This window comes from Heterodontus francisci, chromosome 23, assembly GCF_036365525.1.
Source record: "Heterodontus francisci isolate sHetFra1 chromosome 23, sHetFra1.hap1, whole genome shotgun sequence".
NCBI lineage: Eukaryota > Metazoa > Chordata > Chondrichthyes > Heterodontiformes > Heterodontidae > Heterodontus > Heterodontus francisci.
The window spans coordinates 50,835,877-50,853,875 of NC_090393.1; the positions used below are offsets into that span (position 1 = coordinate 50,835,877).

At 44.3% G+C, this 17,999-nt stretch overlaps 1 protein-coding gene across 1 annotated transcript in view; it reads right to left on the minus strand.

Moving 5' to 3' along the window:
- LOC137383007 (solute carrier family 2, facilitated glucose transporter member 11-like) overlaps positions 1-17,999 on the minus strand; it is an 83,253-nt gene that overhangs the window by 24,884 nt on the left and 40,370 nt on the right. The window contains exon 9 of the mRNA XM_068055595.1: positions 8,592-8,693. Within this exon, the coding sequence (XP_067911696.1) occupies positions 8,592-8,693 (102 nt within the window). The remainder of the gene's footprint in view (positions 1-8,591; positions 8,694-17,999) is intronic.

The window sequence follows — 17,999 nt, forward strand, 5'->3', positions numbered from 1 at the left end:
TCAACCTCCGTCTTTCTAATGAAAATAATCCTAATCTACTCAACCTCTCTTCATAGCTAGCGCCCTCCATACCAGGCAACATCCTGGTGAACCTCCTCTGCACCCTCTCCAAAGCATCTACATCCTTTTGGTATGTGGCGACCAGAACTGCACGCAGTATTCCAAATGTGGCCGAACCAAAGTCCTATACAACTGTAACATGACCTGCCAACCCTTGTACTCAATACCCCGTCCGATGAAGTAAAGCATGCCGTATGCCTTCTTGACCACGCTATTGACCTGCGTTGCCAACTTCAGGGAACAATGGACCTGAACACCCAACTCTCTCTGTACATCAATTTTCCCCAGGACTTTTCCATTTACTGTATAGTTCACTCTTGAATTGGATCTTCCAAAATGCATCACCTCGCATTTGCCCTGATTGAACTCCATCTGCCATTTCTCTGCCCAACTCTCCAATCTATCTATATTCTGCTGTATTCTCTGACAGTCCCCTTCACTATCTGCTACTCCACCAATCTTAGTGTCGTCTGCAAACTTGCTAATCAGACCACCTATACTTTCCTCCAAATCATTTATGTATATCACAAACAACAGTGGTCCCAGCACGGATCCCTGTGGAACACCACTGGTCACACGTCTCCATTTTGAGAAACTCCCTTCCACTGCTACTCTCTGTCTCCTGTTGCCCAGCCAGTTCTTTATCCATCTAGCTAGTACACCCTGGACCCCATGCGACTTCACTTTCTCCATCAGCCTACCATGGGGAACCTTATCAAACGCCTTACTGAAGTCCATGTATATGACATCTACAGCCCTTCCCTCATCAATCAACTTTGTCACTTCCTCAAAGAATTCTATTAAGTTGGTAAGACATGACCTTCCCTGCACAAAACCATGTTGCCTATCACTGATAAGCCCATTTTCTTCCAAATGGGAATAGATCCTATCCCTCAGTATCTTCTCCAGCAGCCTCCCTACCACTGACGTCAGGCGCACCTGGATTATAATTATAATTACCTGGATTATCCCTGCTACCCTTCTTAAACAAGGGGACAACATTAGCAATTCTCCAGTCCTCCGGGACCTCACCCGTGTTTAAGGATGCTGCAAAGATATCTGTTAAGGCCCCAGCTATTTCCTCTCTCGCTTCCCTCAGTAACCTGTGATAAATCCCATCCGGACCTGGATGCCTAACCCGCTCTGCCAGTGCAGTTACAGTGCCTCCCTCCCCATATCCCGCTTCCTCCTGCGTAATCACTTGCTATCCCTAAAAAGGAGGGGTACGGAGCAGTCACCTTGGCAGAATGAAGAGGTCATTGACCCTCTTGCAGCACTTTACCTGATGCTGACCTCCTCAGCAATTTCCATCCAGGTTTGCTTGGTAAGGTGGGAGGACCTCTTCTTGCCAACACTGGAAAGAAAACCTAACGCCTTTTCCTTGCAGCCTGGAGGAGAATCTCCAGGGAAGCATCGGTGAACGGTGGGGCCACCCGATGTCTTGATCCTGACATTGGCCCTCTTAGCTTCCGGAGAGCCAGGAGGCCTTTTGAGGCCTTGGTCAGCAGTTCAGCAGCAGAGAGCCTCCAGGCAGGGGGAGGGTCAGCAGCACAGCAGCAGAGGGGTTCCAGGCAGGGGCGCTGCAGGGGAGGTGGGGGTGGAGGGAGGGGTGTTGATCTACAGCAGGCAGTTCAGCAGCAGAGGGTCTCCAGGTAGGGGCAGGGGCACTGGTTTGCAGCACAGCAGTACAGAAGCAGAGGGGTTCCAGGCAGGGGCAGAGGGGGTTGATCTGCAGCACAGCAGTAGAGCAGCAGCAAAGCCAGTAAGAGAAGCAGCAGTTTAAGAAGAACTGGCAGCGTTTAAAAATGGCACCAGCACCTGCGTCATCTCTGACGGTGCCATCAGCGCCTCACCATCCGCTCCATCATGTAACTGGACTGGCCTACATTATGATAATTGGCCGCTGCCACATGATCATGGTGGGCCAGCTGCACAGGTGATGAATGGCCATGGCGCCCACTTCTGAATCTGCCACCGGGACCCATGACCCATTGACTAAATTCAGCCCTTAAGTGTCCTGAAGTTCCACATGGCGCAGTAATTGCAAGCAACAGATTGCAGCTGCCCATCCTTGATCTAAAAAAAGTCTCTATTTCCTCTTTTAGAAACTTGTTTAAACTATTAATTTTAATTAACGCCTCTAGACCTGCTCTGCGGTACTATTATTAATTCACACCCTGATTGAAGTTATTAATTTCTCAGCTCCTAATTTGAAAGAATGCTCTAGCGTCGAGAGAGAAAAAGAGCAATAATCACCAACCAATCATTTCTCTGCTTTGCAGTGACATTACACTTTGAGTGTGGTGGGTCTGCTCACAACCCTCCCCAGGGCTCTTTTATCCTTGGCGCCAGTCTCACTGTGCTCTCGCTCTCGGTTCTTTTATCCTCCGCACTGGTCTCGCTGTGCTCTCGGGGTTGTTCTTTCATCCTTCCCACTGCCGGTCTTGCTGTGCTCTCGCTCTCGGGGACTGTTCTTTTATCCTCCCCACTGCTGGTCTCACGCCCTGGAACAATTCTCAGAAAACTTTTCTGCACGTCTCCAATGCTTTCAGATCTGTGGTGCCCAGAATTGGACATTATACTCTAGTTGTTGCCGAACCAGGGTTTTATAAAGGTTCACCATAACTTGCTTGCTTTTATACTCTATGCCTCTATAGAGAGTCAGACAGTCATAGTATACTTATAGCACAGAAGCCCAGGATCCTGTATGCCTAATCAGCACTTTCTGAGCCTGCCCTGCCACCTTCAACAATTAGTGCACATACAACCCTAGGTTCATCTGCTCTTGCACTCCTTTTAGAATTGCATCCTTTATTTTACATTGCGTCGCCTCGTTCTTCTTACCAAACTGTATCACTTTCACACTTCTCTGCATTACATTTCATCTGCCATGTGTCGGCTCATTCAATCAGCCTGCCAATGTCCTCTCGAAGTCCATTACTATCCTCCTCACAGTTCACAGTGTTATATCATCTGCAAATTCTGTCATACACGCCCAAGTCTAGGTCATTAACATAGATCAAGGAAATACCAACATACCAACACCCGGGGAATCCCACTGTATATGTTCCTCTAATCTGAAAAACAAACCTTCTGTTTCTTGTCACTCAGCCGACTTCTTAACCATGCTGCCACTGTGCCTTTTATTCCATTTGCTTTGACTTTGCTGGCAAGCCTGTTATGTGGCACTTTATCAAATGCCTTTTGGAAGTACGTCTACACCATATCAACGGCATTACCCTCATCAACCCTCTCTGTTACCTCATCAAAAAACTCAATCGCACTATTTGCCTTTAACAAATCCTGGCTTTCCTTAATTAATTCACATTTGTCTGAGTGACTGTTAATTTTCTCCCAGATTATCATTTCTTAAAGCTTTCACTGAGGTCAAACTGACTGGTTTATAGTTGCTGGGCTTATCCTGATATCCCTTTTTGAACAAAGGTCTAATATTTGTAATTTTCCAGTCCTCTGGCACCACCCGTGAATCTGAGGAAGATTGGAAGTTTATGGCCAGTGCTTCTGCAATTTCCACCCTTACTTCCCTCAGTACCCTCAGATGCATCTCATCTGGCCCTGGTGACTTATCAACTTTAAGTACAGCCAGCCTTTCTAATACCTCCTCTTTATCAATTTTTAGGCCATCCAGTATCTCAGCTACCTTCTCTTTCACTATGACTTTTGCAGCATCTTCTCCCTTGGTAAAGACTGATGCAAAGTACTCATTTAGTACCTCAGCCAAGCCTTCTACCTCCATGTGTAACTCTCCTTTTTGTTCCCTAATCAGCCCCCCCACCTTTTACTACCAGTTTACTATTTATATGCCTATAGAAGTCTTTTGGATTCCCTTTTATGTTAGCTGCCAGTTTCTTCTTGTACTCTCTCTTTGCCTTTCTTATTTCCTTTTTCACTTCCCCACTGAACATTCTCATTTGTATTATCAACGTGACATCTGTCTTACACACCCATTTTCTCCTTCATCTTACAGTCTATCGGTTTCATCATCCAGGGAACTCTGACTTTGTTTGTCCTACCTTTCCCCCTCATGGGAATTTACCTCAGCTGTACCTGAATCATCTCCTCTTTAAAGGCAGCCCATTGTCTGTTACAGTCTTGCTTGCCAATCTTTGATTCCTATTTACCTGGACCAGACCTCTTCTCACCCCACTGAAATTGGCCCTCCCCCAGTAATTATTTTTGCTCTGAATTGCTCCTTTTCCGTTTTGATCGCTACTCCCGATATGTTCACCTGCTGCCACTTGATTCATTTGACCTACCTCATTCCCCAGAACCAGATCCAACAATACTTCCTTTCTTACTGGGCCAGAAATGTACTGATCAAGAAAATTCCCCTGACCACACTTCAGAAACTCTTCCCATGACACTAATATTATTCCAGTCTATATTAGCATAACTAAAGCCCCCCCCATTATAACTTTTCTGTAGCTTTTGCACTTCTCAATTTCCTTGCAAATTTCTTCTATATTTTTCCCACTGTTTGGTTAGAATACACCCTGTAGTGTAATAGCACCTTTATTATTTCTTAACTCTAACCAAATAGATTCCGTCCTTGATCACTCTAGGACATAATCTCCAGCACTCTTAAATTCTCCTTAATCAATACTGCCACTCCTCCGCCTTTCTTTTCTTCCCTATCTTTCCTCAACATCTTGCATCCAGGAATATTTAGTACCCAGTCCTGCCCTTTGTTGAGCCAGGTCTCCATTATCGCCACAACTGCATATTCCCTCATGTCTATCTGCACCGGCAGCTCACCAACCTTATTTACCGTGTGATATCAAGAAACACTGGCTACTGCAAAGGCTATGGGCTCTGAGAATATTCTGGCAATAGTACTGAAGACCTGTGCTCCAGAACTTGCTGCGCCCCTAGCCAAGCTGTTCAAGTACAGCTACAACACTGGCATCTACCCTGCAATGTGGAAAATTGCCCAGGTATGTCCTGTACACAAAAAGCAGGACAAATCCAACCCGGCCAATTACCGCCCCATCAGTCTACTCTCAATCATCAGTAAAGTGATGGGAGGTGTCATTGACAGTGCAATCAAGCAGCACTTGCTTCGCAATAACCTGCTCAGTGATGCTCAGTTTGGGTTCTGCCAGGGCCACTCAGCTCCTGACCTCATTACAGCCTGAGTTCAAACATGGACAAAAGAGCTGAACTCAGGAGGTGAAGTGAGAGTGACTGCCCTTGACATCAAGGCAGCATTTGACTGAGTATGGCTTCAAGGAGCCCTAGCAAAACTGAAGTCAATGGGAATCAGAGGGAAAACACTCAGCTGGTTGGAGACTTACCTTGTGCAAAGGAAGATGGTTGTGGTTGTTGGAGGTCAATCATCTGAGCTCCAGGACATCACTGCAGGAGTTCCTCAGGGTAGTGTCCTAGGCCCAACCATCTTCAGCTGCTTCATCAATGACCTTCCTTCAATCATAAGGTCAGAAGTGGGGACGTTCGCTGATAATTGCACAATGTTCAGCAGCATTCGCGACTCCTCAGGTACTGAAGCAGTCCGTGTAGAAATGCAGCAAGACCTGGATAACATCCAGACTTGGGCTAATAAGTGGCAAGTAACATTGGCGCCACACAAGTGCCAGGCAATGACCATCTCCAACAAGAGAGAATCTAACCATCTCCCCTTTACATTCAATGGCATTACGATCGCTGAATACCCCAGTATCAACATCCTGCGGGGTTACCATTGACCAGAAACTGAACTGGAGTAGCAATATAAATACCGTGGCTACAAGAGCAGATCAGAGGCTAGGAATCCTGTGGTGAGTAATTCGCCTCTTAACTCCCCAAAGCCTGTCCACCATCTACAAGGCACAAGTCACGAGTGTTATGGAATATTCTCCACTTGCCTGATGGGTGCAGCTCCAACAACACTCAAGAAGCTCAACACCATCCAGGACAAAGCAGCCCACTTGATTGGCACCCCATCCGCAAACAGTCACTCCCTCCACCACCGACGCACACAGGCAATAGTGTGTACCATCTATAAGATGCACTGCAGGAATGCACTATGGCTCCATAAACAGCACCTTCCAAACCCGTGACTTCTACCAACTAGAAGGACTAAGGCAGCAAATGCATGGGAACACCACCACATTGCAAGGTCCCCTCCAAGTAACACACACCATCCTGACTTGGAACTATATCTCCATTCCTTCACTGTCGCTGGGCCAAAATTCTGGAACTCCCTTCCTAATAGCACTGTGGGTATACCTACCACTCATGGACTGCAGCGGTTCAAGAAGGCAGCTCACCACCACCATCTCAAGGTCAATTAGGGATGGGCAATAAATGCTGGCCTAGCCAGCGATGCCCACATCCATGAATGAATAAAAACATTTTTAAAGCTAATTTAGACCTTTTTGTATTCCCTCTTACTCTGACCCTACTTAATGCCTTACTATTTCTTAATCTAGTGCTATTTATCTCTCCTAGTCCTTTGTACACCTTGTTTTTCCTTTCAATGTTACATCCTGGTTCCCATCCTCCTGCTAAGTTAGTTTAAACCAGGCATGTCCAACCTTTTCGCATGGGGGGACCACATTACAATTTTTGTCCTACATAGGGAACTGATGAGAAAATTTCAGCAAGATAAAGTCATTAAAAATTTATCTTACTGTCAAAACAACCAGAAACATGCATTTTTGTGAAGAAGCTTTAAATATGAAAACTAATTTATTAACTTAACTTACTTGTCACTATGTTGAACACTGATCTAGTGACATATCTGGCATGATGTAGCGATATGGATTCCAGATAAATGTCCATCTGTCAGGAGTAATCTTGATCTCTTTCTTTCCCCGCTCTCTCTCTCTCCCCTCTCTGCGTCTCTCTCTCCCCCCTATCTATTCCCTCCAACTCGCTCTCTTCCATTCTATCCCCTCCAACTTTCTCTCCCTCCCTCCCTCTCCCCCTCCTTCTCTCTGTCTCTCTCCCCCCTCCCTCTCTCTGTCTCTCTCTCGCTCCCCCTACCTCTCTGTCTCTCTCCCTTCCCCTCCCTTTCTTTGTTTCTCTCCCCCTCTCTTTGTCTTTCTCTCCCCTCTCTCTCTCTCATTGCTGTCTCCTCACCTTCTCTGACTCTCTCTCCCTGCTCTCTTTCTGTGAGTGTCTCTCACTCCCCACTCCCTGCTCTCCACTGCTCGCATCCCACTCCCCGTTTCCCCCTCCCTGCTCTCTGCTCCACACACTCCACTCTCCACTGCCCACTCTCTGCTCGCCACTGCCCGCTCCCCACTCTCATTTCCCCGCTCTCCACTGCCCAATCCCCACTCCCCGCTCTCCGCTGCCCCTGCCGGCTCCCCACTTTCCGTCTGCGCACTCACCATAAATGTGGATAATAAAGGCAGGCTGTTAACACGGCCTCTTCGCTGGGCGCAGCCATGTTATGTGGGAGCAGGGTTCTAACAAACTTATAGCTGCCCACTGAGGTGCATGACATTCTGGCAGTTTACACCCATGGGCCAGCTGGAAACCTTTGGAGGGCTGGACTCTGGCCCACAGGCTCTCTGTCTCTCTCTCTCTCCCCCTACCTCTCTGTTGTTGTTGGACAACCATGGTTTAAACCCTCCTCAATAGCACTAGCAAATCGTTCCACAAACACATTTATAACTTGTTTATAACTTACCTTGATAACTTAACTTTCACCGACCTTTTTAAAAATAGAAAATGATGGGCCTGAAATTCCTCGGCTATTTTGTTGGACACCCGATATATAAGTCTGGCAGGAGTCCACCAAAATGCAAGCTGCCAGGACCTGGATATACTGCGACCCAGCCTTGCAGGGGGTACTTCAGCAAGACCTCAGCCTACTCCTTATGAATAGGGTTTAGGAAGTACCAGGACTGGGGCATTCCTATGGCTCGGAGTTCACAAAGCCTGATTCTGAGGTATGCCTTCATGGGACATCCAGAAGGAAGAGATATTCTGGCATCATGAATTGGGGAAGTGGGGTTCACATTGGGAGTTTGGGATTGGATGTGCCCTGGGCCCCCAGTAAAGGGGTCATTTTTGCAAGAGGGTTGACGAGTAAACAGTGCCAAGTTTCCATTCCCCCACCCCACTCCCAACAAGATCCTGGCGCAGCAAGTAATGCTCCATTTTGTGGCTGCCCAAGGTAGGAATGTCTGACATGCAGCTGTAGTGACACAAGGGCCGACCAATCCCATGCTTTTTGGTGCCCTTCACATCACCCACATAATCTGGAGGACACCAGCAGGTTCAGTCTCAGTGTATTGTGGACTGTGGAATATCTGCTCGTACAAATACAGCAGGGAATTAGAGTAACTATCTGCTACCCCATACTCTCAAAAATATCACTCTCCTCTATTTAAAGTCCCAATACGAATATTACTTCCAAAATCTTATGAAGTTTACAATTTCCCATCCTACACAACTGCACCAGACATGCATGTTCCTGGAATTTGGAATATTATCCTGAAAGTGCACTCATTCCAACCTAACTCCTTCGGTTTAATTGTGAGAAAGAGGTTGTAACTTACCTGGAGAGTCAATGAGATGGTGAATAATATTCCACAACCAACCATCAAACTATAACCTCCCATAAGCAGCACTCTGCGCCCAATACGGTCAATAAACAGGTTCTAATGGATGGAAATAGCTGTTAGAACAGGTTAATTAATCACTGCTCCTTCAACATCCTATCCCAGTGAAAGTAATAAACATTCCCAGGTCTGGTACAGTACAATCCAAATCTGTTGGAAACTCCTACGCTGTTCAGACAATAGCAGAGGACAGAACTCAGCATAAATGCAATCTCATGATGCAGCTGAGCCCTGATTCTGAAGTTTTGTGTGATCTATAATGTTATTTGATCTTCAGCCTATCCGGTCTGGGCCATCTTCTCAATATTAAGTTACAGTCTGGCCCATTCATATGATTTATTGATCAGAGACAACCAGCATGGATTTGTAAAGGTAGGCCATGCCTGATGAACCTGACTGAATTTTTTGAAGAGTTGACTTAAAATAGTGCCCAGGGGAATGGACTTCCAGAAGGCATTTGATAAAAGTTTCTCGTCAGAGCAGTGTTGTCCAACATACGGCCCACAGGCCAGAATCCGGCCTGCCAAAGGTTTCCATCCGGCCCATGGGTGTAAACTGTACCCAGGGCTGATCCTCATCCTCGCAGAGTTCCGTGACTGGAGATGGGAAATTTCCCATTATCTTCTTCTTGCAGATTTCGACTTTTTTTTAAAAGCCTGCTGGAAAACCCTGAATCAGTCCAATTTTGGGAAGTGCGTTTCTGCTTCAGCAGCTATCAGCTGTGAAACTCAACATGATGTTTTTATACAAACTGACAAAGCAAAAGCTGGTGTGCTGAGCACTCCCGCTCAGTGCAACTGTCGGGGTGGGGGGGGGGGGGGTGAATAGAGAGAGGGGGGAGAAACACAGGGAGAGAGGGGAAACAAGGAGAGAGAGAGGAACAAACAGAGAGAGGGGAACGGGTGGGGGGAACAAAGAGAGAGGAGGGACAGAGAGAGGGGGAAACAGAGAGAGAAGGGAAAACAGAGAGCGAGGAAACAGAGAGAGAGAGGGGAAACAGAGAGTGAGAGGAGGAACAGAGACAGAGGAACAGAGAGAGGGTAGAGAGAGGTGGGTAGAGAGAGGGGGATAGAGAGAGGGGGATAGAGAGAGGGGGGATGGGGGGGAAAACACAGAGAGCGAGGACGACACAGAGAGGGGGGAGGAACACAGAGAGGGGGGAACACAGGGAGAGACAGAGACAGAGAGAGAGAGGTCAAGATCACTCCTGACAGATGGATATCTATCCAGAATACTCTGCATTGCTACATCAAGTGTGCAGGCAGAGACTGACTACTTATGCAAGCAAAAGCAATGCCAGGAATGTCACTAAATCAGTTTTCAATATAGTGATGAGAAAGTCAGTCAATAGATTAGTCTTCTCATTTAAAGCTTCTTCATAAAAATGCACATTTGTTGTTGTTTTTATTAGTAAGATAAATCTTTAATGCCTTTATCTTTTGAAATTTGCTCACCTGCCCCCCAGGTCGAGCAAAAATTGCCATGCGGCCCTCTGCCCAAAAAGATTGGACAACCCTGCTTTAGAGACTTAGCTAAAGTTGGCATTCGGGGAATTGATTGCAAATTATTGACCAGATTAGGAAGTTGGTTGAGTGGTAGAAGACAGGGAGTATGGATAATGGACACATTCTCTAATTGGCAGGATATGACCAGTGGTATCCTGCAAGGATCTTTGTTGTGGCTTCAACTATTTGTATATTTATTAACGACTTAGATGATGGAATAGAAAGCCACGGATGCAAATTTGCTGATGACACAAAGATAGGTGGCATTGTAAGCAGTGTGGATGGAAGCATTACATAATGTTAATAAATAAACAGATATTGATAGATTAAGTGAATGAGCAAAACTGTGGCAAATAGATTTCAGTATAGACAAATGTGAGGTCATCAACGATTGACCTAAAATGGATAGAACAGGGTACTTACTTATTCGTGCAAAGCTAGAAACAGTGGAAGTCCAAAGTGACTTGAGCGTCCAGGTGCATAGATCATTAAAATGTGATGAATGCATATAGAAAATAACCAAAAAGGCTAATGGGATGCTGGTGTTTATATCTAGAGGACTAGAATAAAGGGGGTAGAAGTCATCCTTCAGCTACACAAAGTCCTGGCCTGACCACACCTGGAGAACTGTGAGCAGTTCTGGGCAGCCCACCCTAGGAAGGATACATTGACCTTGGAGGGAGTGCCGCAAAAATTTATCAGAATAATACCTGAACTCCAAGGGTTAAGTTACAAGGAGTGATTGTACAAACTGGGGTTGTATTCCTTGGAATTTAGAAGGTTAAGGAGTGATTTAATCAAAGTTTGCAAGATATTAAAGGGAACAGATAGGGTAACTACAGAAAAACTATTTTGGGAGTGTGAGACTGGGGGCGCAGTCCAAAAATTAGAGTTAGGCCTTTCAGGAGTGAAATTAGGAAACGATTCTACACAAAAAAGTGTGGTAGAAGGTTTGGAGCTCTCTTCCGCGAATGGCAACTAATGTTAGATCAATTATTAATTTTAAATTTGAGTTGATAGATTTTTGAGATCCATGGATATGGGGCTAAAGCGGGTATATGGAGTTAGGTTGCAGATCAGCCATGATGTCATTGCATGGTTGCAAGTAATCCCAGGCTACCCTAGCTCAGTAATCTAATTACTGTCTAACCCAGAACAATATGGTACTCCAATCACAGTTTAACCCTGTATAGTCCAGTAATCCATTAACTATTTGGCCCAGTACAGTACAGTAATTCAATCATGATTTGGCCAAAACCAGTACAGTAATCTAATCACAGCCTGGCCCAAATAGCATAGTAATCCAATCACAATATTAAGCATAATATTGCAGCCTGATGTAGACTGGCCAAGCATTATGAAGAATGCATTGCACTGAAGTGTGAAAGCTTTCACTTGGGATGTGTCATTCCTACATAATAAGCTATCTGTGATAACAGAGTTTTTAATAATGACTGGTTTATTGTCTAATTATGTAATATTTTAGAGGGGATTTCAGGTATTTATTTAGAGATACAACACTGAAACAGGCCCTTCGGCCCACTGAGTCTGTGCCAACCATCAACCACCCATTTATACTAATCCTACATTCCCACCACATCCCCTCAATTCCCCTACCACCTACCTACACTAGGGGCAATTTATAATGGCCAATTTACCTATCAACCTGTAAGTCTTTGGCTGTGGGAGGAAACCAGAGCACCCAGCGGAAACCCACACGGTCACAGGGAGAACTTGCAAACTCAGCACAGGCATTACCCAGAATCGAACCCGGGTCGCTGGAGCTGTGAGGCTGTGGTGCTAACCACTGCACCACCCTGCTAACCACTGTGCCACCGTGCTGCCCTGATATTATCTGAGTAGCAAGTTTAACACTGTATTATCCTGTATGTAAAATTTTTCTATGTTCTCCTGTGTGCTAGACAATGGTTTTAAAGGATATGGGGCTATATGTTTAAAGCACGTCGGGTGCGAGGGCAGGTGCGAGCGCGATTTGAAGATTGTGTTCTTGGAAGTTGGCACTGGGTCCCGGCACCTCCTGGACAGAGCGTCATTTTTAATGGGAGAACGGGAGGGTGGGAATGGCACCCCTGCACGCCTCCAATTAAATATCTGTTCCTAGAATCAAAGAATGCCTACAGAACAGAAGGAGGCCATTTGGCACATTGTGTCAGTGCTGGCTCTCTGCAACAGTCACTCATCTCATCCCCCTTCCTAGCCTTTTCCCCATAGCCCTACAAATTATTTCTCTTCAGATCACTATCTCTTTTGAAGGCCTCGATTGAATCTGCCGCCACCACACTTCCAGGCACAGCATTCCAGATGCTAACCACTCCCTGTGTAAAAAAGTTTTTCTTCATGTCACCTCTGGTTCTTTTGCCAATCACCTTAAACCTGTCTGTGTCCTCTGGTTCTGGATCCTTTGCCAATGGTAAAAATTTCTCCTTATCTAATCTGTCCAGACTGCTCATGCTTTTGAACACTTCTATCAAACCTCCTCTTAATCTTCTCTTCTCCAAGAGGAACAGGCCCAGCTTCTCCAACCTATCTACATAACTGATGTTCCTCATCCCTGGAACTATTCTCACAAATCTTTTCTGCATTTTCTCTAATGGCTTAAGGTCTTTCCCAAAGTGTGGTGCCCAGAACTGGACACAATGATCCATTTGAGCCCAAACCAATGTTTTATGCAGGTTTATTATAATTTCCTTGCTTTTGTACTCTATGCCCCTATTTATAAATCCCAGGATCCTGTATGTTTTATTAACTGCTTTCTCAACCTGCCCTGCAACCTTCAATGATTTGTGAACATATACTCCCAGGTCCCTCTGCTCCTGCACCCACTTTAGGATTGTATGCTTTAAGTTCCTCATTCTTCCTACCAAAATGAATCACTTCACATTTTTCTGCATTAAATTTTATCTGTCACTTGTCTGCCCATTCCACCTCTTGAAATGTATTGCTATCCTCCTCAAAGTTCACAGTACTTCCAAGTTTTGCATCATCCACAAATTTTGAAATTGTTCCCTGTATACCCAAGTCTAGGTCATTAATATATATCAAGAAAAGTAGTGGTCCTATCACCGGCCCCTGGGGAACCCCACTGTATACCTTCCTCCAGTCTGAAAAACAACCATTCACCACTACTCTCTGTTTCCTGTCACTCAACCGACTTTGTATCCAAGCTGCTACTGTCCCCAACTGGGGAGTCAAGGGTTATGGGCAACAGGCAAGAAAGTGGAGCTGAAGCCAAAATCAGATCAGCCATGATCTTACTGAACGGAGTAGCAGGTTTGAGGGCTCCTGTGGCCTACTCCTGCTCCTATTTCTTAGGTTCTTATGAAATTCTTGGAGTTCAGGTATCATTCTGTAAATCAATGCTGCACTCCCTCCTAGGTCAATATATCCTTCCAAAGGTGTGGTACCCAGAACTGGCCACAGTTCTCCAGGTGTGGTTTAACCAGGGCTTTGTATTGCTGAAACATAACTTCTACTCCCAAATATTCTAGGTCTCTATGTATAAAGGCTAGCATTCTAATACCTTTTTGAATATTTTCTGTACCTGTTCCTTTTTAATGATCTGTGTACCTGGACCCCCAGGTCTCTTTGGACCTCCACTGTTTCTAGCTTTTCCACATTTAGGAAGAGCCCTGTTCTATCCCTTTTAGGTTCAAGGTGGATGACCTCACATTTTCCGACATTGAAACCCATTTGCCACAATTTTGCCCCTCCACTTAATCTATCAATATCTTGTCATTTTACGCTTCCATCTACACTACTTACAATGCCGTCTCTCTTTGTGTCATCAGCAAATTTGGATATGAGGCTTTCTATCTAATCATTCAAGTTGTTAATAAATATGATGACTAGTTGAGGCCCCAACACAGATCTCTGCAAGTCACCTGTCATCACATACTGCTGTTATGGACAGATGGAAAGGGGTGTGAGTGGTTCCCACTGTTCACCTCTCAACTGACTGCAATCGTGTTTTGTTAGAAATGAAGCATTAGCCCCAGAGTGAATTTTGCGTCAAATAAACAGACAAATGACAGGTTTTCTCGTAGGTTAAACAAAAGATAAATTTACACAATTCCCAAAATGATTGCAACCTCGCCCACACACACATTCACCCATACACACATTCACAAGAACAGATAGATAAAGAGAAAAGGGTAGGATGTAGTTTAAAGTCCAAGGCGAGGTAAGTGTTTGTAGTTAACAGCAAACCTGTTGAATCTTCTCCGGATGACAGTCTTTTTTAAGGTGCAGGCCTGAATGTTTGGAGGTGTTGTAGAGTTCTATTGGTTACAACTTAGCACAAAGCTAGTGGTGTGGATTTTGTTAACTTCACAGATGGAGAGTCTCAAAGTCATATTGTGATGTCTCTGCTATAGTGGCTGTTCAGTTGTTCAGCAGGGTTCTTCATGCTTGGCTGGATCTCTTGCACAGTCTCTGGCTGAACTGGCTTTCTGAGATTTGGGCTTGATCTCCCTCTCTCTCCAGTGGTCTACCTTTTTAAGGTAAAAATCCATCACATTAGAGTTTCTGTTAGGAGACACATGGCCCTCTTCCCTGGTATGACCGTGGCTATCGATTGATGTCTGAATTGGGACCAATTTGTTAACACGGTGCTACTTAACAACTATTCATTTTGGTTTGCATTGTGAGTCAGTCTGTCTCGAGAGCCCTTTGTAGGTTAATTCATGTTGATAGGAGTCATCAATATGCAATAGTGCTCCTTTCGATTTTAAAGGGGTTCTCCCCAGAGCTATTTCAGACAAGGTTAACAAGTGTCATCTTTGCAACAGGCTATTGACTTACAGTACAGGAGGGGTCAAGTGACCATCACTCCATTTTGACTGTGGTACAAGTGTCCATGTTCTTGTGGTTTTGTTTGACAGTTGACTTTTTTATTTAATAATTCTTCCATTTCATTGTTTATTTCATCATGGTTCTTTCTATGCATGACTCTGCCAATTAGAGTACCTGCCCATTATCCCTATTCACTGTCTCCTTCCATTGAGTCAATTTCCTAACCATGAACTTCAACTTTAGCTAACACTCTACTGAGGTATTTTTTTCAATGCCTTCTGGAAGCCCAAATAAATAATATCTGTAGACGTTCCCCTGTCCACTACTTTATTCACCTCTTAAAACACTGAATCAGGTTCATCAGGCATGACCAACCCTTTACAAGTCCATCCTGGTTCTCTCCGATCTGTTGAAAATTTTCAAGGTGTTCAGTCACTGTATCCTTAATTATAGAACCTAATAGTTTCTCAACGGCAGGTGTTAGGCTAACTGATCTATAATTCCCTGGTTTTCCTCTCTCACCTTCCTTAAATAGCAGAGTAACATGCATAATCTTCCAATCTAAAGGAATGGTTCCGGAATCAAGAAAACTTTGGAAGATTATAATTAGGGCATCTGCAATGTTCTCGCTTACTTCCTTCAAAACACTCCTAGGGATTTGTCACACTTAGGTACCATTATTTTCTTCATTACTGTTATTTCCCTTATGCTAATTTCAGTGAGCCCCTGTCCCGAATTCAATATTAGTTTCCTTGGGATTTCCAGCATGCTGACCTCTTCCTCTACCATAAATACTGACGCTAAGTAATTATTCAAGATGCCCACCATTTCCTTATTTACATTGATAATATCATCGTTATCAGTTGTCAAGAGGTCCACAGTGCTCCTGACCACCCCCTTTTTCCTAATGTAATGGGAAAAATATTTTGTGGTGATTTTGATATCCCTTGCAAAATATCCCGTGAATTTCACTACCTTTCTAACATGTGCTAGTCTGCTTGTCCCATTCTATATGAAAGTTAAAATCCCCCATTAAAACCACTCTGCCTTTACTACATACTTGTTTAATCTCTGTATTTATGCAATCTACCACTTCACCACTGCCACCAGGGGGCCATACACAACTCCCACTCCAGTCTTAAATCCTTTTCTATTTCTTAATTCTACCCATAAAATCTCCACTACCTGTTTACCTCTGTTGGAAGCTATATCCTCTTACCATCTAAGTGATTTCATCCTTAATCACGAAGGCTACTCCTCCTCCTCTGCCATTTTCCCTATCTTTCCTATAGACCTTATAACCTGGTATATTTAGTTCCCAGTCCTGACCATCTTGCAGCTATGTTTCAGGAATAGCCACCATGCCATACCCTCTAAGTTGAATTTGCACCTGCAATTCATTCAATTTGTTCCTTATAGTCTGTACATTTGTATAAAGAACATCTACTTGGGCCACACACCCTAACCTGTCCTTCAGTTCTAATGATTTACTCACACATTTCTTATTTCTCCCTCCTGGTTTAATCACTTAATATCTTTTAATTTTCCCTTTGCCTAAATTACCTAAAGCACAATTTCTGACTGTTACGCTGATCTCTTCCCTTTTGTTTGTTTTTGAACAAATATTTAGACTACCTTTTCCACATGAGCCCTCCATCGCCCCTAGTTTACTAGTTTAAAGTCCTTGTGACCGTCCTGTTCCAGCCCGGTTCAAGTGGTGCCCATCTCAATGGTACAGTTCCTTTATCTCCCAATACTGGTGCCAGTGTCCCATGAAATGGAACACCTCTTTCCCACACCTTCAGCACATGTTCACCTCCCTAATCTGTTTATCCCTACACCAATTTTCACAGATGGTTTGACTAATAATCCAGAGATTATAACCCTTGAGGTCCTGTTCTTTAATTTCTCTCCTAGTTCCTGGTCCTCTCCAAAAAGAATCTCGTGCCTTCTCCTCCCTATATTGTTGACCCATCAATCACACTGCACTGCTGTAACTGACTGGGATTGATGTTACGCACATAATTGGCATTATGTAACTATCCTCCACTCACTGCAATTTGCTGGGGAAACCACCCTACTTTTAATCAGGAGAAGTTGCTGTTTCGGTCATGAATTCCATTTCCTATAGTTTGTAGAGATTTTTCTTAACTAGAATCTGTAGATTTTTTTGTTGTTTTGCATGGTTTAAGTTTTGAGGTTTTGCTGTTTTCTGAATAAATAGACTTGGTTTGCTGTAAAGTACATTGTTGTGCATCCTGCTGTAAGTCCTGCCCTGCCTCCAACTCCCTGGCTGACAGTGGTGTCTGCAGATTGTGTGTTATCCTGCATATACCGAGGGGTAAAACACAAGATATATTTTTACATTACTCCAATACAAAATAATAGAGAACAGCTACTGAAGACAGAAATCATTTAAACTGTGTGCTTGCAAATTGTATTTTTTACACTGATGTCACCGTTAACATTGGATAAGGATAAATTTCAGGGCCAAAGAATTTGTACCGCAAGGATAGGCGCACATAGAATATTCAATAATAAGCCAGTTCGCATTAATGATATAATATGGAACTAAAAGTGTGTTTCGGCTTAAACACATAGAGACTTAAAAAAAAACAGGATTTTGATCACAGGAGAGGGAGTGTAAAAGAAGGAATTATTGCAAGCTAAGTAAGGGAATAGATTCCTTTTACTATAGAGATCACAAGAGCTAAGACATCAAGATCTCATACAACAAAGGCTATAATTCAGGAAGAGCAAAGATATGAAGTAAAGTACAATATAAGTGGACATAAAGCCACCCCAGAGTTGTCCAGTAATTTGTTCAAAGATCCTAGGGTCATAAAACACCCAGTGAGGTTGAGACAGTGAAAGAAAATGATATGAATAGCGATAAAATGGGCTGAATTTTATGAGCCCCTCGACGTTGTGGGTCACAGCGGGGGGTGGGGGGGGGAGGCCTGTAAAATTCAGCAGGGAGAGGCCGCCTTGACCCGTGATGTTGAGAAGGGTCTGCTGCATATTAGCG